Source organism: Pleurodeles waltl, chromosome 8, assembly GCF_031143425.1.
Source record: "Pleurodeles waltl isolate 20211129_DDA chromosome 8, aPleWal1.hap1.20221129, whole genome shotgun sequence".
Lineage (NCBI taxonomy): Eukaryota > Metazoa > Chordata > Amphibia > Caudata > Salamandridae > Pleurodeles > Pleurodeles waltl.
In genome coordinates this window covers 1238176942-1238197293 of record NC_090447.1, presented here as the reverse complement: position 1 = coordinate 1238197293, position 20352 = coordinate 1238176942, and the positions used below count along the sequence as shown (strand labels likewise).

Genomic DNA, 20352 nt, shown 5'->3' with positions numbered 1-20352 from the left:
TACACATAACACACCAAAACTAGAATAAAATTTAAATTAAAATAGAGTCCTCTGATTAAAAAAATCACATTGGTGCAAAATTAGTAGGAGAAAATGCTACAGTGCTGAAAGCATAACATATTTTTATCAATCGGCCAATGGAAATGCTTAGAACACATTTCCTTGTCTCTGTGTGGACGTTTCCAGCACTTCTCCCATTACAAAACCATTTCCAATTTGCTTGCTTCTTTTTCACCAAATTATGTAGAAGATCTTTAATTTATCGTGAAGTCTACGGGCCTGATTTATGAAAAGTTAGCGCCACCTTTACGTCATTTTTTGACTCAAGAGCGGCGCAAACTTAAAAAATATAATTATATTTTGTACATATTGTCAAAAAGTGACGTAAAGGCGGCGCTAGCTTTTCATAAATCTGGCCCTATATTTCCACGGTTGTATGTCTGATCTGGAGCCTGGGGGGGTCAGGCTTATGAAAACTAGGGAAATATTATGTCGGAAAGAAAACTGCAGAGCAATCGCTTTACTTACTTTGCCTCGACATTTGCTTTTGTTGATGATTTTCAGAGCATATTCTCTGCCCGTTGATCTAAAGCAAAACAAGAAGAGAGTCAATAAAAGGAGAAGATGTGTTTAACTTTATAGATTATTTTAGATGCATCTCCGGAGAGGGTCTTTTCTTACAGTGAATTCGCGGTCAACATTTTCTTTATAAAATGAAATCGTTAGACAGAAAAAAACCTCTGAAATTGGCCAATTTCTTTTAGCTGCACAAACCAAATTCTGCAACCTTGGCAGGAAACCGTGCTCATGGCCTCACACATAACGGATCATCTATTGACATTATCGATTACATCTCTATGGATAAAGTATAATTTCTTGGTTTAGATGTTTGTTGTTATTTAGTAGTATTTTCTTAAATTCTGAGTTATCCATTTACATTTGTGAGGGTATGACCTGTCATTTTGTGCTGCGACTAAAGTTTTTCCAAGGTGGGGTGTATTTTAAGTAGCAAACCATAAAACGTCAGTTTCAAGGGGTTTTAGTTTTTATTTTGTAAAGGATACCTTTACTGCAACTGTGATTTTAAGGGAAGACATGGAAGAACATTAGGATTTTCATTCTTTATGTGCATATATTTAACAAGCACCAGGAAACACTGAGGTCCAGATTCACCTGTAGCAGGTACACATGGTACATGGTTGCCAGGGTTTACCAAATGTCTGATGCACAGCTGTACATGACTGCCATACACAGGGCCCATCACATAATGAAAGAATGGCAGGTTTGCCTGTCACGTTTTCGTGGTTTGCAGTATCTCCTCACCTGTTGTGACTAACAAAAGAGTCTGATGTTACCTGCCCCATGGTGGACTTCCCTTTTTAAGAAGAGTATCCTGATGCAGAGCCAGGCTGTACAGCCTTCTCCAAGCTAACTGGCCTTGGGCCACAAAACCTCAGCCCTTGATACCTCCCCAAGCCTCGCCAAGAGGCTGAACAAAATATAACCTAACTCCTGAATGATCTCCATTTTCGATTCTGTGATGGAAACGTATCAGGGTCAGCAGGGGTCCCCTGATTTGCATGTGAATTAGGTTGTTTCCTGTTTGGAAGTCTCGGCACATTTGCATCCCTGTCGGTAATACTCTGTATGCCCACATAGAACTCAGGGGTTGGTTACTATGGGATGTGAAGGTGCTTGTGTGTTGCTGTGCAATTTTGCACTGGGCTGACAGAATGTTATAAGTGCAAGTAAACTGATGCATTGCTTTTCGTCACTTGGGACCAACCCAGCACAAATCGTTAGTAAATAGCCCAGCTCTATCACCACAGATGGCCCTCTGAGCACCGAAGGCCATTTTTGTTACACGTTCCCATCATGTTGTTTTCCCACATTCCTTATTCTGGTTTATCAACCTTCTTGTGTATAAGGAACATGCCAGCTGCCCTTTTAAGTTGGATAAAAGAAGATAAGGCCTTCAGTAATAGCGCACGGGTATCCAGTCCAGCTTATCAGAAATTACCATTTGTGTATACATCCCAATCGTACAAGTCACTCCATTGAAACTTACAGGGAACGTTTGTCTGCCTTTGGGTTGGATGCACATTCATTTAATAGAAAGGATAAGGAGGCGCTACACACACAATCACTGACCATCCTGCTGCAAAGGGAAGATGACTTCACCATTAAATGCGTCCTAGTGCCCTGAAGCTGTATCGTTGGCACACCATGCTTTAAAAAACTATACTGTACAATGAAATAGCCTCTCAAACACAGCAACATCTCTCGACCAAGCCAACCTGGTTTTAACAGTCCTTTCATACCTCCCATTGATGTTACTTGGCTGCAAAGTACATTATGTTCTCTATGGTGTCCTACGTTGGTGGGTATTTCCTACACTGATTAGTAAAAGCATGTAAGTCAATTCTCACTGCTCTGTTTGTTGAACCACTGCGCATTCTATCTGGTCTCCAGTTCGGACTTTGCTCTTAAAATACTATTACACATTTGTGGCAGCTCCAAGGATTCCTCATTCTCCTTCTTCATTCAACCTTGCCAACACGTAAGGATGGGCTTAGTTTCTTTCATAATAAACTTCAGGCCTCCCAATTCAAAACATTGTTAAGTACAAACAAATGAATTTAGGTTATGTCTTATTTACATCAGTACAGAATAGTTGAATAAATGCATTTTATGTCTTACAGCTTCAGAAGAGCTGTTGTTTAATGGCACTCCATAAATTCCTATAAGATTCGGGATTTCAGAAGGATTTCTGACACTTTATCTGCTCTTGAATTAGAAACAAGTATTGGCTGAATTAATGGTTTACGGTTCTAAAAGGTCGAGCTATTGGCTTTGCCAATACTTTTTGCCAATGGCACGTGATGGAAAAAGGAATGGGGAGTGCGGCGAGGAGCATTAGGTTGGAGTTAAATAGATTGCATCATGAGGACAGGAAAAGCAGGGAGCGAGAGCAAGAAAACAAAAGGACTTCCACATTGTGCAGTAAAGCACATAAAGCAGAGTCCTCTCAAGGGTGCCCGGGAAAGATACAACGTATCCAGTCAGACTGAGGTGAGACCAAAATGTTTCTGGACAGGTCAAACACAAGGGAGGAAAGGCACTGCATCAAGAGCAGACATCTGAGATAGACAAAACAATCAATAGGGTTAAGAGCAAGGGACAGACCCTAAATTATATGCTAGGTATTGGAAAGAATAGTTCTTGCCAACAGACACAGAAAGCTGTCTGTATTAGGGATTCAAAAACAGAGCATGTAGCCATAACAAGACGTGTTCATTTATCATTATGACATGCAGAGCAGCAAACCACCTTTCTGCGTGGGAGAAAGGGAAAGGTTAGATATACACCATATTTAATGATACCACACATTCCTGTCCTTTCCTTGTGCTGACGCACAATGTGCTGCCTTGCACCAACACTGGCATCCCTGCACCATGGGCCAAGAGTGCCTTCCTTGCCCACAGGATTGTTATTGTGCAGGAAGGGGCACAATCCTCAGAGGCACTTAAGTTTAGAAAGAGGAAACAACTAGCAGAAATAATGATATTTTTCCTTGTTGTGCCTCCCCTGGGAAGGTGTAGCATTTTGACGCATTCCCGGGTCGACCAGTGTTGGTTAATCTGGGAGTGCGACAAAATCCATGGGTGGATGCGTGGGAACACAGACGCTCTATCCATGGAAGCCTCCCTGGGGGCAGAGTAATGAAAGGCAGCAATTTGCACTGCCTTGTATTACTCCATAATTATCAAGCTGCTCAGGGCCAAGGAAGGTGGTTTTGCTTGGCTTGATAATTCTGACTTTAGTGTTGCATCGCCCTTGCGCCTTGTTGTGTTTCACAAGGGTGACGCAAAACTATTATAAATATGTCCCTCACTGTCTACAGGATTAAGTTTTGTTAAGATCACTTGAAAAATATTGAATTAAGAGATATAATGGCTGCTAATTGCCAGCACCCTGCATTATATGGTTTGGCGGAATGCTTATGTTTATGAGACTAAGGGGCATATTTATACTCTGTTTGCGCCGGATTTGCGTAAAATATTTTTGGGTGCAAATCTGGCACAAGCCTAACTCCATATTTATACTTTGGTGCTAGACCCGTCTAGCGCCAAATTTATGGAGCTAAAGTCATTTTTTACCATGGAAACCTACCTTGCGTTAGATGAGATGCAAGGTAGGTGTTCCTGGGCAAAAAATGACTCTGAGGCATTTGCGCCTTATTTATACTCCCATGCAAAAATGATGCACAGGAGGAGGGCCTTAAAAAATGGCTCTAAGCCTGTTTAGAGTCATTTTTTAACACCTGGGTCAGGAAGGAAGTTGTCAAAATGGAAGCTGAGGTCACCTAGGAGTAAGAAGTCCTTAGTGTTAATGGAGAAGGGGGTGACAAGGACTGTGAGGAGGTTGCTGTAGTTGCTCTGGGATCCCAGTGGCCAGTATGCAAGGATCCACTTGAAATGTAGGTGTACTATGAAAGTAGTTTCTGGGTTATGGACATGCATTTGATGGTCTCTTTGTGGATGATGGTGATGCCACCTACTGTTTTTTTGGTTCAGTCCTAGTGCAGGATCTTATATTCTGATGGGATGGTGTTGGCCATGTCGGGGGAAGACAAAGGGTTGAGCCAGGTTTAGGTGAGGATGACAAGGTCAGGTGTGTGGGTGTGGAGGAGGCCCCAGACCTTAGTGGCATGCTTGTTAAATGAGCAGCAGTTGAGGCGCATGCATGCAAGAGATTATTGGTGAGCGGGTGAGGCATTTTGTGATGTGTAGTTGTAGGAGGAAGAGTCAGGAGAAATGCTATGTGAGTCAGTGTGTCTGAAGAGTGCAACCATGTGGCATCTGGTGAAGAGGCAGTGTAAGCATGTGAAAGCAGGTCTGGCTTTAGGGTGGTGTGGCTGTACTGGGTGCTGACTTGGACGGGGGCACTGACCTCAAGGGGGTACTGTGTTTAGCAATGACTTACTAATTAAAAGCACCTGCTGCAGGGTTCCTTTTGTGTCAAGCTTTCGGGCAGCAATAAAAATGTCAAGATAACTCTTGTGATTCATGTTTGTATTAGAGGGAGAGATCAGAGTTTTGTCTAGTGTCAGTTTTGACTCAACATAAAGTAGCACAGAAGGTTAATATGCGAGCTGCAAGAACCTATCTATATTTTATTTGGATAGTTGAGGGGATTAGTAAAGCTAGCCTTTAAAACAAATGAAATATAGGTGAGAAATTAGGGGTAATTTTGCTAGGTGTTATCAAGGGAATCTGAGGATGAGGTCATAGGGAGGGGAGGTGCCAAAATAGATTGTTGCACCAGGTGCCACCAGTGCTAAAGCTGGCCCTATGTGAAAGGACTGACCATGGGTTGGGGTGCAGCAAGGCAGCAGTGGTCTTTGTGGTGTTCTGGGTTAAGCTGGTGGAGTTCTTTGGGGGTGTATCTGGGGGCACCCGGAGGAACAGGGTTTCTGATGCTGTGCACAGTCCAGGTACAGATGGGCTTGCCTTTTGAACACTTTTGGTGCACCAGCAGCGTGTCCGCTGCTTGTTGCACTGCAACCTGCATTAAGTAGGTCCTGGGGTGGGCAGAGCTAGGAATCAGCAAGAAAACGGGGAGGCAAAAAACGGGCAGAGGCAGCGGCAATGCAGGCACAAGGCAAGCAGGCAGAAACAGGAGTAGGAACAGGTCCTGGCAAAGGAGCAGGTAAGCTGAGCAGGAACAGGTTAGCTGAGTCTTACAGCATGCCCAGGTACCTATTCAGTGCGGTCGCTCTGTGGCCTACAATACGTGGGTCCTGGGGTGGTTGGGGCTAAGAATCAGCAGGAAAACATAGAAGCAGGAACTGGGCAGCGGCAATGCAGGCTCAAGGCAAGCAGGCAGAAACGGGAACAAGTCCTGGCACTGGAGGGAGAGCAGGTAAGCTGAGTCCTACAGGGTGCCCAGGTGCCTACTGAATCTTTATTCCTGACAAGCCTGGTTCAAAAGGGTGGGCCATGGTGGCCAAGCCCACCCATGAAAGATCCTGGCCCACCCAAGTCCTTTAAAATTGGAAAAACAGTGTTTTTTTCTTAATTTTTGGCAGGTGTCCGAAGCCCCGTAGGCTGCGCCTAGTGATTTATATTAATGATTAACATCCTTGACATGGGCTACTTTTAGGCCTGCAGACAAATGTGAAGTCAGCAGGAATGGTAGCTGTTATCATTTACAAATGAAAAGCATGGATCTCCACTCACTCACACAGAAGAGGCTGCAGGCTCCCATTACAAGGTGCTGAGAGGCAGGTGTATATAGGCATTTTTTAGTCATAAAAGGTCCGATTGACTGAATCAGGACATTTGCAACCACAAAAAAACTTTTTTTGTATGTACACAACACAAATTGTGATTCAGTCACATGATACAAAATCATAATTTGGATTTGCAACCAAAGCCCGAATCTGTATTTAGAAGGGGTATTGATAGGGCGCACTTTGCAAATACTTATTAGCATTGGTATGTATTCATGTTTTGTGACAGAATCCCGGTTGCAAAGCATTAATCTTTTACCACCTCTTCCAAGAAGATGGTAAGCCATTGGCAAATGAGAAGGGGTCCTAATGGGACCACTTCCTTTCTGAGAATGTTGAAAAAAAATGTTAAGAGTAGGAAGTGGTCCCAATGACCACTCCCTACTCTTAAAAAATGTTATACAATACAGGACCATACTGTATGTGAAACTGTTATCTAATTTTTATATTACATGTTTATTTTGGGTTATTAGCAGGAAAAAAAAGATGTTTTCTTCAAAGTACAGTTATCAGTGGACACAGAGGGAATTAGAATGTGTGGGTTTTGTTTGCATTTCTTGAATAAATTGGTATAAAACATCAGCAGTGGTGATTGTAAACATTAGGGGTTTTGAATGGGGGTGGGGAGACCCTTCTCAAGCAACAACCACAGTCCCAGCCAGAGTGAACCACAAAAGTCACTAAATTAACCTGTGCTTAACCCTCTGGTAGGGACGTTTCGGCTGCTGCACATGACCAGGAGCATGCTGCAGTTCGTCTGCATTTTAAAGTTCTGACAAACAGCATTCCTCCTCTTCCCCCAACCTGGAAGGATAGCAAAGTAGCAAAGTATGTAGCTCGTTGGCTGATGTTTATTGTGTTAAAATGCCATAAGTGGAAAGATATCAGCACCAACAATATCAGATGTCTGAAATATATATATATATTTTTTACCTCTGCCCAGTCATCTTCACAGTAGCATATAAAGGATGCAGTTGGCACTGGTGCTAGCAAGGAAATTGCCCCCTCTGACTGCTTATGAGGTCACAAACTACAGCATCTGTCAGTGTTCAATGGGCCAGTCAGGGCTGTGGGCCTCAGTGCCATTGCACCTGCTGCACCAGCGGTAGTTACGCTCTTGCATCTTCGTAGCCCACTCATCCATTTCTATGGCCCTCCTAGAGCACAAATCCTAGAGCCAGGCCTTTTTCGAGAGAGATCCTTTGTGGCTGAAAAATTGCACGACTAGAACCTAATTATGTGTGTCTTGTTAAATTCCATTTGTGTGTAAACACCTGTTTATGCACAGGATGGAATTACGAGTTTGGTTTTATTTAATGCATCCAAAAATTGTTTGATGTTTATCGGATGAGTTAAATAACCCAACATTTGTTAAATTTCGACAGGTCAAACCTGCTGAAATTTAACAGGGGGAACATACATAATTTACTGTATTATGTGGATTTTGTTGCGTTAAACACCAAAATCCGCAGCTTATTCCCCATAAACTCATAATAGGTGTTATTTATCGCTCCCATTAAAAAACATACCTCACGGTATTTTTATTTATATGGGGCGATAAAAATGCACCTCAACTTGTAATCAGGCCCAAAGTCTAGTGGCGACATAACAACAATATTTTGTGGGAATCTTTTTTTAATCTTTTCTGCCGCAGAAATTACATCGTGTAAAAAGAGACTATTTAGCATTTAGAATAGAACCTGACTTTTGGCTCTCAGAGGGATCATTGCTTTACTTCTTAGTGACACACCTCTAATTATAAACTTGGAGATAATTAATAGTATACGTTTCTAAATGTACTCAGCGGAGAAAAATACACCTGATTCGAGAAATATGCATATAGTAAAACTAGGTACTACGCCGACCGAAATTATTTTCATGAGCAATCACAGGTTAGAGTTTTGTCTGTGGCTTAATTTGAGAATAAAAAAAATCAAGAGTTAGTATGATTTGCATTGTTCTATTAATAAATGTATCTGGGGACACACACGCAGTTATTGCAGATCACTTTTCTTTTTGGCCTCAACAGCCACTATCATGCCCGGAACATTACCAGCCAAAAAAAGATGGCGGCGTGTCCTTGGAATCACTGAGATCCTTAGCAAGATTATAAACAGAGTGTGTCTTGAACGCGTTCCTTGTTTTGCAAAGATGATACAATTGGGTTAGATTGCATTAAATGAAATGTTTGAAATAAAGTACAGTGCTGTCCTCGCTGCCAACATTTCTTGCCATTGTAGTGCCAGCAATTTTAGCTCAGGGCCTTCAATGGATTATTACCAGATAGGCTTTCAATTACTGCAGGCGCCTTCCCGTGCCTTGCTGACTGACCCTGACTAAAAGTCTAATCAGCAGCAGGAGTACCCAATTTACCACTTTATTGAAATAGAAAAAGGATTTGGACACGTTTTCTGCAAATAACATAACATTTCCCACGCTAGGCATGCGGTAAAATATAAAGATTTTCTCGAGAAGCCGTGACGTGCTCACGCTCCATGGTGTTACGTACATACCATACGTCATCACGTCGCTAATCGTATCTGGTCCCCACTTTGCAAAAAATTACACATTGACATTTCAGTCAAGTACTTCTTATAATAAGATGCGTATGCAGTAGCAAAGATAAAAGCCACCTTTTGCTTTCTTACCTTTCTATACATTCCTTTACAATGGCGAAATTTCCATCTCCTATTGTCCTTCCAACTTTATACCGCTCTGCTATTGAGACTGGCACCTGGAATCCTTCGTCCAACACATCTGAAAGAGCCAATAGTGTACGTTTATTGCAAAACAAGTCCTTAAACAACTTTTCAGCTTTGGACACCATGTCAGTCACCCTCAGACGAACGTTTTATGGATCAACAAAAGATCATGATGTTGTTCCAGCAAGGTCATAAACCATTGTCCAATGTATCACTTTTCACTCGTCCATGATAGCTTTGTGAGAGAGTTGATACATTTTTGGAACTCAGAAAAGATGAAGGGTTGAATCAGTGTCACATTCCAACAATAGATGTTGAGGGCCACTTTTGGAAATGTGATCTATGAGTATACAAGTTGTGTGGTGATGTAATAGTCATAATGATATCTTGTTTTCATAAAGTGCTTCGTACCACACTTCTGTTTCTAAGCACTGTATACAATAGATGTTGCTATTACCCAATATAACGGTACACCATTGATCAACCTGAGAAGGCTGGAGGATAGCCTTGCTGGGATTCAGATTAGAAGTCTGCTGATCACTATGAGGCATATTTAAGAGCCCCTAGCACCATCTACCAACACATTAGTGTAATTGTTTTTACACTAATGTTTTGTTAGATGGGCAAAATCTAAAAAAATGCCATGCATTGCGCCACTTTCTAACTCTTTGTGCTACATTATGCCTGCACCAGGCATAATGTATGCAAAGGGGACGTTCCCCTGTTGAGGGTGGGAGGGGGGGTGAAAAAATGGCACAAAGAAATCTAACAGATTTCTTTGCCTCATTTTTGTTTGGCACTTTAACGCCTGCTCAGGGCAGGCGTTAAAAGGGGGCACACCATTGTTTACAATGGGCCAGTATGTACTCTGCAGGAGTAGCGGCAATATTTTGGCACTACGCCTGCAGAGTACATTAATTGTGTCATAAAAAATTACTCTATTGCCCCCTACCCTGTGCCATGGTGCGCAGCATTTTAAATACAGTGCACATGTGGTGCGGTGAGGGGGTGGTAAAGGGCGCAAGAAAAGTAGCGCTGCACTATGTGTAGCGCTACTTTTCTTGCATATGCCCCTATGTCCCTTAGCAGCAAGCATTAGTTTACTAGGCCATTCTGCAATCAATGTGCTGCTTGATGACCAGTGTCATTTTCTGGAGTGTGACATATAATATAGCTCTTCATTTATATTAATATCTAAATTAAATATTAATATATTTGAATGCATCCAGCAGGTGGCTGTATGTGGAGGATTGTTCGTATGTGAACTGAAGGAGGAGTCAAATGATGGCCAGTCGGGGGTTCTTGTTCCATGCTCCAACCATGCTGAGTAGCGTGTGAACCTGCAGATGAGGAGTGCGCCGATAAGCTGCATGTGTGTATTATTTTGGGTATCACAGCAGGTGATAGCTGGCTGTGGATGAGATTAGGTGCCAGTAAGGATCTTCTTGCTGCAGTTGTACTGTCTGCTGTAGAAGACTTTAGTGGTGAATCCAGGCTCTTTTTTATAGTTTGATGTTGCAAGCTCTAGGGGCCGAACCACATTTATGCTGATTTTCGCAAAGCCCTCTGGCCCTTGAAACCTAATGAGCCTTTTTGAGGCTTGAGGGCAGTGGGAATTTTTACAGCCATGTAATCATCTGAAGTTCGCTGTGTTTTCAATACTTTCTTAATTTCAGAGGACATAGAAGAAGACAAATGTCTTATCTCAAAGTTCCATCATGTGGGCCTGCTATGTGCTCAAACTACGGTGCATGTGCACGCGTCGGAATATGTAGCAGTGACGCTCACACATTGAATGCAGGGGACCTTCAGCAGGGCTGCCTTTTACTGTCAACAGATGTCTCCCTTTCCTGGATGACTACAAAGGAACATCTAATAAGGTCAACATAGTGATTACCGCAGATATGGCGAGGTCAAGCAACCACCACACCAGCAACATTTGAGAACACCCACCAAGCACAGATGAGTGTACGGCCTAGACACACAGGGAAGTAAGTACTGCAAGGGCACCCCCACAGTTTTACAGGGGTGTACAGAGTAACAGACGCAATCGTGAATTTCCTGGCTAATGCCAATGGACGTACGTTCACTGCCATGCTCTCTCCTAAGGACACATGGCATCACAGCTATCCGACTAGACCAACCAAATGCAAATCACATAGGCAGCATAGGGCATCAAGTTACAGAAACAGTAGGCAAGGGCCTGCTTTAAACAACTGGCACATGTACTGCAGGAGACAGCTGGCGAAGACAGGTGCTGTTTGCAGTTGATGCCTTCACACTGAGCAGCCCAAGGAGTATCGGCACCTGCCCTACTCTGTCTCATGTGCCCTGCCCCAAATATTCTGTTATCATCTGACATCAATAAGTTTTGGTTGCATTGCGCAGATCATCTGTTTGTGTGCTCCTACTGCCTTCTGAGTGACCCTAGTTGACATCCGCCTGGAACACTCTGTCTCATGCAGAGCTGTCCGTTCTCGCTAAGTTCTTTCCCAGAGAACCCAGAACATTTGCCCTGTGATAGATGCTTAGATCAAGCACCTTGGGTAAAAACGCATGCATAAAATTGTTTGAGATATAGGGCTCTAAAAATTAAATGAACAGAAGTGACAAAAGATCCGAAAAAATTAAAGGGAAATTCGAAGCACCCAAATTGAAAACAACATCGCAATGCGTTTAATTAAAGGTAAAAAAAAGCAGAGTGCGAGTCAGGAGGATAATGAGTAGGAGAGAGAACAGGTAGAGCGATGGGACGATAAACCCAAATATATAAAGCACTTTTGTTACAGCCAAATTTATGTTCGAAGTAATTGGTTTATTAAAAAATCCATATTGGAAAATAACAATTTAAAAACAATTGCTTTTTAACCATTTGCTAAGAAGTAGCAGTTTTTAACAAGATGACGCGAACTATTAAATTAGTGCCTGATTTAATATTTGGCAGGATTTTGTTTTTGAAAATTAAAAAATAAAAGACACCCCCTCGCTATGGGAGTTATCTCCCATGGCCAGGGGGACATTTTGCAGTTTTAACTGCCCCTTACGCCCAGGGTTTTCCTGGCGGTGAAGAGCAGTGAAACCTAACCTGTATATCCGCCCATCAATATTAGATGGGTGGACATAAAGATCAACCTCTAAGGGCCCTTACTCCGTCGGGCCGTCAGAGGGGTGTAACCATGGTGGAGACCGATTAGTCTCCGCCATGGTTACACCAAAGGTCCGCCCACATTTAAATCGGGCGGCAGACTATTTTGTTGGTAGTAAGGGTACTCGATTGCAACAAAGTACCCTTTCCCCCAAAACATAAATCAGGCCCTTAGTTACTAGTTTTGTGCCACTGCCCTGGGAGCCAGAAGAACCATGGCGGTGTTCTGGCGCTGCAAAATGCTGGAAAATAGCCTTGAGCAGACCTAGGGCACTGTACAAAGAGGCACAAATCACATGTGCGGAATTAAACAACACAGCACATGAGATAAATGGAAATTTGCCAGGGAAAGCTATGGGTCAACTCAATCCTTCATCATACCAGCCAACCAGGGAGAAGTGAAAAGTAGAAGCAATTATTGATTGTTCTCTCTGTTATTCAATGTGGATAAAGGATAAAGACAAGACACCCTGAAACTGACAGCTCCTCATACTCACCTTAAGTCAAAGAATAGATGGAAGGTTGTCTCCCTGCTGGGAGTTGTGGACAGAAAAGGGTTTAGGAACCTTATATAGCTGAAGCTCATACAGTGGTACATTTGTGGTTGTTAGTCAAGAAACACATGTTACATGTTGTATACCAGCACAAAATCCCACAGGAAGAACTGCACACCAACCTGTAGATATATCCTTTAACTTGTGATTTTGGTCTCTTTAAAATCAGCCGAATATTTTGTATTAAGGGCTTTCTGTTCACCTGCACATGACAACTACTTGGAGGTTATGTGACATTTATGACTCCGTGTATTGTATTTAAGTTTCATACTTACCTGTTTTTATGGCAATTTAATGTGAACTTTCTGGAACACCCCAGATATCAGAATCTGGAATGCAATATTGCCATGTGAATTTTTACTTCATTCAGCACAGTTCAACTTAAAAAACTTGTATTCAAGAAACTAAACACACTTGAGGTACTGCTTTTTTTATCACTTAGGATGTACAAATAAGTAATGCTTATGTGTTTCTGAGTTTTTTAATGCTAACGTTACCTTAAATTGCAAGCAAGAGGGTGGCTCGGTTTTGACAGTGGGTGTGAGATAAATGAAATGAGAGCACAGGTCAGCAGGGATAACTCAACTTTTAATTCTTCTAAGGTCGATAAACTGAGTAGCAATACATTGGTAATAGTAACACCTTAACATTTAGAGCTCGTAGGACTGACAAATATAGTAGTATTATGAGCTGTGTAAATAATAATAATAATAATAGTGATTAATATTATTTCCTATTACATTCATATTTTCACTGAAAATTGTTTTGTTGGCAAGTCTAGAGCTAAAAGTATCCCTGGAGGTAATTTCTACTTTTATTTTTTACTCATGGAAAGTTTGCGCCACTGGGATCTGGATAAGCCTAATTCCCATCTAAAAATAGGATATTATATTTGTTTGTCTCTTTTTAGGGATGACTTTAATTAGCTAAGATTCTTTTTTATTTTACTAACATTTTACGTATAATATACTTACTTAAAGTGGTTTCAGTCCGCCCTCTTCTTCATCCACTCGTCCGTTGTTCTGCCATTCACATTTTTCTTCTGCCCACAACAGAATACATCATGGGGCCCTGGGTCTTCCCACTTCCGCCATTGGTTAACTTCACTGTGAGTGATGGCATTCTACCCGGACATCCGTGCCCAAATTATTTCTCTTCAGTTCCAGGGACTAATTTAACAAGCGTGTGCTTTTTTTTTTAGACCATATAATAGTTTTGCTTTTAGGCAAAAAAAAATTCATATTGTCAGGGGCACAGCTGCTCTGCCAAAAAATAAAGTTTCACACAAACTATGACAAAATAAAACAATCATCGACAAAGCCAAAAGGCGGCTAGCCGACGCCCCTAGCCCTCCTAATAACATATTTATTGGTTAATTCTCAGCAGAGCTACGACCCATGGTCTACATTAAAATGTAATTTCACAATCTTCCAGACATGTGCCTGTGTTTATAGCCTGATTTGGCATATGCGATGCTAAAATATTATTGGAAGTGCCTGTTGTATTAAAACCCTCATTAATGGGAAACCTGTCACTCTAATGCGTACTTTATTACATCCTGCAACCCAGACAGCAATAAATACCCTCATATTTGAGGCCCTGGTTTAAAATTAAGCATATAATCCATAGCACATAGTCTTGTGAATACCACCTTCGTGCTCAGTCTGGGCACCTGCATATGCTGAAGGTGGGGATCTGGTATGGCGACTCGGTACTGATCTAGCTGCCATTTTACTGGCCTCAGTGCCCATTAGGTCTTGAGAATAAAGTTGAAATAGCATCTTATAAATGCCTAATAGGTCGTGTAACAGCCCAGGACATAAACCTGTACAGACCGTGTCATAAAAATGTATGGGTAACCTTTGACCCGCGCAGCATGTTGCATGGGCTTTCAAAGAAATAGCTTCATAAATCTACACTTTTCATTCAATAAAACTTTACCACATATCCTTCCACAAAATACGAGTTGTGAATGCCTTTTTTGGCAATAAAAGGCAGAATGAGTTTGCGTTATGTGTTACGAGTGAAGTGTTAGCAGAGAGACACTGCTGGTCTCTGGAATAAAACAATATTATTAAACAGCTCAGGCAATACGGAGTTCTCGTTATGATTTTATGTGTTTGTTGGAGCCAAGACATCTGAGGCTGGATTATTTTTGTGCATTCTCCTACGGTTCCCTTTGCCTTGCAGTTTCTGCATTGAAAGAAGTGTTTTTTTACTCGAATTAGGCAGGATAATATGACTGTCTTTACGTCTTTCGATCACTGCTTAATTTGAGCTGGTGGTTGCCCGTAAGGGCCACCACCACTCATTTGGGGGACTGTCTTCACATATTTAGCGAGAGCAAGAAAGGGAAAAACAGAAGAGGAAAGACCGAGGAAGAGAAACACGTTAAACAGCGAGAAAGGAGGAACCTGTGAGATCAATCCTTAATTTGTGCTTGTTGTTTCCGGTACGGAGAATCGATACTTATTTATGAGGGCCGGCACTTATTTTTCTGCCTCAATCACTTATTGCGAGCCAAAGACACACATGGGAAAGACAGAGGAAGAGAAAAACGACGGGAAACGCAGAAAACTGCAAGAGTGAGCTGAAGGGGCAGGGAGTGGCTTTAAATGGATTGAAGAGACCCGAGATGGCTTCGGGATTACGCTGCCTCCATATTCCGTGTTCGTACATCTAATTGCAGCAGCCGCGTGTTTAAGAGAAGAGCTTTGGGCACCTGCATGCTTTTATTTACAAATTAAGCACTGTGTGAGATAAAGGGGCAAGTAGTGTCTGGTACAGGATTAAAGGCCCAAGAAATGGATTTGCACTCTTGGTATTCAGCACACCCACATTTAATTGCACCGGCTGCGGAATTCTGAGTAGAACTTTGGGCACAGGCACTTGTTAGTTTACCAATTAAGCACCGCTTTTAATATCTAAGTAAAGCCACAACTTAAAAGTCTACAGTGTTAAAGAAGTGCTGGTCAACCACCCCGATATGGCTGTTGCGTGCATCTTCTTCTCCTTAAAATATTAATTGTAGTGTAGAATTTCTGCTAAAGATATATTTTCAGAAATTCATTGGGAGTATCTGCTTCACCTCCATTGCCTCACCGCTTTTCTCTTTCTCCTCTCACTCTCTATCCCTCTTACTCAGTCTTAACTTTCTCAATTTTTCCTCTTTTTCCGAATGTCCTCCTTTGTTTCCCTCTCTTCTGTCTCCTTTCCCCTCTCTCCTCTTATTCCTTGACTATCACTATCTTTCAAATGTCCACATTGAGCGTCTCCTGCATGGTTTATGTTGCTCGGCTCTCACAGTGTGTGAAAAAGGGCTCGATGTAAAAAACACTTTTGTGGTCTCAAACATGCCAACTCTCAAAATCTGTGGCTTGGTGAGTACAAAATAGCTTTTTTGCAATGGTTAGAACAGTTTTCATTAATCAAAATTCTTTCCAAATCGCAAAGGGGGTTCTATGACCCTTTCCAAATCCTAACTAGGAGGGGTAAGGTGTCCCATCTTAATTGCAAGTTGAAATGAAACGTATAAATGCTTTGTGACCCTTATTTATGTAACAAGCCATAGAATAATAACCAACGCCCTGGCTGTAACTGATTTGCAAAGGAAAGAAGTCCCACAGGGACTCCTTTTGCTTTGGGAATCATGTCTGGTAACCTCTGATGGGGCGGACACTGGTTCAGGGGCTCCTTCCTCCAATGTCTTATCTGCATTCCTTTACTGGACTTGGGCTGCTTTACAATATGTTGCTATAGAGGGAATGTGTATGCAGAAATGGAAGATTTTGGTCCCTTATAGGCCTCTATCCCTGCATTTGCACCCCATACTAAAGGGTCATACAATGTGGCTCGTCTCATTAATATTCATGAGGGTGGAGCTTTTGCAACCCTCTACGAATACCAATTTTGTGAGGTGAGTGATTAGTACATTAGATGAAGAAGGATCACTAATGTCTTTTTGAAGCTGGATTTGAAATACTGTGTTAAACTAATGCATTAGTTCTCCAGAATGCATTTGTATTCCTGATGGTTTATTAAACCTACACCAGTTGAGTTGCCTGAATCAGGAGTGCTTCCATTGTGGCAGTTTAATGTACCCCAGGAAGGTACATTGAGATTGGCACTGGTTGGATGAACATAGATATTTACAGAGAAAGCAGTGTGGCACGAGATGCGATTGGATGTTCCAACTGGTGTGATTTTTTGAAGTACTCAGTAAATCTACAGTTGTCTGAGAATTTTCATAGTAACTGCTGGCCCTTGCCCTAGGCCTCTGTATGTGCCATAGACGCTCACATTGAGTATTGTGCGTGCTGACGGTAACTACAAAGGAGGTCAAATAGACCATGCGTATGTTTTCCTTGCCTGCTGCTGACTGTAATTCAGACTTCGTGATCAAATTTAGTGGATGATAAGCCCCACTGAACTTGCCAAATAAAGATGCCTGGAGATCCCATAATATTCACGGCTGATCAAGCAGGAGGATGGTTAAACAGGTCTGGGTGCTACTTTCGAGATGTGCATTGATAAAGCTACCCCATCCACCTTAGTGTGTTTTAGAGACCTAAGCTGTCTTTGCCCATAGATTTTCAAGTTGTTGTGCTATAGAACTTAGAATGATATCCCATGACGTTTCACTTCGCTGGATCCAGAAACACACTACACGCAATGCCCCTCAATTTTTGTTCTACAGCAAAGTGTAGAATGTTTTTCATATATTTTACGTCCTGAATCATTTCTGGAATAATAGGTTACCCCCTGTTCAAGCAAGGACCCTCCCTCTAGTGAGGGTAAAAGAGAATCACCCTCAGCTAAACCCTGCTTACCCTCTTGGTGGCTTGGCAGAGCACTAGGCCTAACTTCAGAGAGCTAGGTGTAAAGTATTTGTGCCAACACACACAGTAACTTAATGAAAACACTAAAAAATGACACAACACCAGTTTAGAAAAATAGGAAATATTTATCTAAACAAAACAAGACCAAAACGACAAAAATCCGACATACACAAGTCAAGTTATGAATTTTTAAAGATTAAACTCAAAAATAGTGCTTAGAAACAAAAAATGTTTTGATGAGGTGTTAACATGGCGTCGTGACGGAGTGGTTCCCAACAAGCCGACACCAGCGGCGCCGGACACGGAGTCACGTAGACCCCCAAGTACAGTACCTTTGGTGAAGAGTGAAAACAAGCCGATGCGCGAAGTGGGGGATCGCGGTGTCTGTGCGAAACGTTGAATCCGCACACTTCGAGTGGCGCCGGTCATGACGTGGTGCGGCGACTTCCTGGGAGTCGTGAACTTCAGCGGGGCTGCAGCTGCGTCGGGCCTGCGAAGGCCGTTGCGTTCCAGCGAAGATCACGGAGTCGGTTTCAGGCGGCGTCACTGGATTCAGCAGTGGCATTGGTCTGAAGTCGTCCGAAGTCGATTTCCCTGAATTTCCACCAGCTTTCCTTTCAAGGGCCCAGGGACTGGATAGGGCACCACTTGTCAGAGCAGGAGTCTCTCCAGAGACTCCATGTGCTGACAGAGAGAAGTCTTTGCTGTCCCTGAGACTTCAAACAACAAGAGACAAGCTCTAAATCAAGCCCTTGGAGATTTCTTCACAAGATGGAAGGCACACAAAGTCCAGTCTTTGCCCTCTTACTCTGGCAGAAGCAGCACTGCAGGAAAGCTCCACAAAGCACAGTCACAGGCAGGGCAGCACTTCTCCTCAGCTCTTCAGCTCTTCTCCAGGCAGAGGTTCCTCTTGATGTCCAGAAGTGATCTTAAAGTCTGTGGTTTTGGGTGCCCTTCTTATACCCAATTTCTCCTTTGAAGTAGGCCTACTTCAAAGTAAAGTCTCTTTTGAATGCGAAATCCTGCCTTGCCCAGGCCAGGCCCCAGACACTCACCAGGGGGTCGTAGATGGCATTGTGTAAGGACAGGCACAGCCCTTTCAGGTATAAGTGACCACTCCTCCCCTCCCTCCTAGCACAGATGACTCATCAGGAAATGCAGACTACACCCCAGCTCCCTTTGTATCACTGTCTAGTGTGAGGTGCAACCAGCCCAACTGTCAAACTGACCCAGACAGGGAATCCACAAACAGGCAGAGTCACAGATATGGTATAAGCAAGAACATGCTCACTTTCTAAAAGTGGCATTTTCAAACACACAATCTTAAAATCAACTTTACTAAAAGATGTATTTTGTGAGCTCAGAGACCCCAAACTCCACATGTCCATCCGCTCCCAAAGGGAATCTACACTTTAATCATATTTAAAGGTATCCCCCATATTAACATATGAGGGGGACAGGCCTTGCAACAGTGAAAAACGAATTTAGCAATATTTCACTGTCAGGACATATAAAACACATTACTGTATGTCCTACCTTAACCATACACCTCACCCTTCCCTTGGGGCTATCTAGGGCCTACCTTAGAGGTGTCTGACATGTAGGAAAAGGGAAAGTTTAGGCCTGGAAAGTGGGTACACTTGCCAAGTCAAAATTACAGTTAAAACTGCACACACAGACACTGCAGTGGCAGGTCTGATACATGATTACAGAGCTACTTATGTGGGTGGCACAACCAGTGCTGCAGACCCACTAGTAGCATTTAATTTACAGGCCCTGGCACCTCTAGTGCACCTTACTAGGGAATTACTAGTAAATCAAATATGCCAATCATGGATAAACCAATCAACCATACAATTTACACAGAGAGCATATACACTTTAGCACTGGTTAGCAGTGGTAAAGTGCTCAGAGTTCAAAAGCCAACAGCAACAGGTCAGAAAAAATAGGAGGCAGGAGGCAAAAAGATTGGGGATGACCCTGCATAAGCAAAAAAGTCCAACAAACGTCTAATAAGATGCCACTTGCGAGTTCTGCATTCAATTTTAAGAGTTCTACATTGTCTGAATTTTACGATTCCACACCACCTCAGTGCTATCCTCATTAGAACTGCATTACACAGGACCAGAATACCTCAACAGATGACTCTCCTTCTACACCCTGACCCGGCATCTCTGCTCCGCCGACCTCGCCCTCACAACCGTCCCACGCGTCCGCAGAACTACAAACGGCGGTAGATCATTCTCGCACCTCGCCGTCAAAATGTGGAACACTCTTCCCACCCACCTGCACCAGACCAAAGCCCTCCTTACCTTCAGGAAACTTCTCAAGACCTGGCTGTTCAAGCAGTAGCAGCACCTTCCCCTCTTCTCCCCCTCCCCTCCTCAGCGCCTTGAGACCCTCACGGGTGAGTAGTGCGCTTTACAAAATCCTGATTGATTGATTGATTGGTTACAGTTTCATATGAAGCTCCTGACTTAGGCAATGAAGAAGATTTACTAACTGTAATGTTAGTGAATAGAATGGAAGCAGGAAAAGTCAGCCTCTTATCTTGGGCATACAGTTTATCAGCAGTTCATTTACTCCCACCTGAGCTCTACTGAGCACAATAAAGGTGCGTTCTGAAATTATGCAAATTATGATTTTGGATAAGAGGACAGTTGCAGGACGCTGAGCAGGATGCTTGACATGACAGATGTTTTTATACTTTTACACTCAGATGAATATGTGAACACCTACTGCTGTCAGTCTGTTTGTATTGATTCCAAAATACACAAAGACAGAGTGGGCTGCTTGCTCTGAAGTGGCTGGGGAAATG

General features: G+C 42.7%; 1 protein-coding gene across 4 annotated transcripts in view; it reads right to left on the bottom strand.

Moving 5' to 3' along the window:
• Positions 1 to 20352, bottom strand: part of DCLK1 (doublecortin like kinase 1) — a 1081753-nt gene that overhangs the window by 190345 nt on the left and 871056 nt on the right. For all 4 annotated transcript variants that reach the window (XM_069205533.1, XM_069205532.1, XM_069205535.1 and 1 more), the window contains 2 exons: positions 8944 to 9052; positions 529 to 586 (listed from right to left, as the gene is read on the bottom strand). In XM_069205533.1, coding sequence (XP_069061634.1) covers positions 529 to 586; positions 8944 to 9052 — 167 coding nt within the window. The remainder of the gene's footprint in view (positions 1 to 528; positions 587 to 8943; positions 9053 to 20352) is intronic.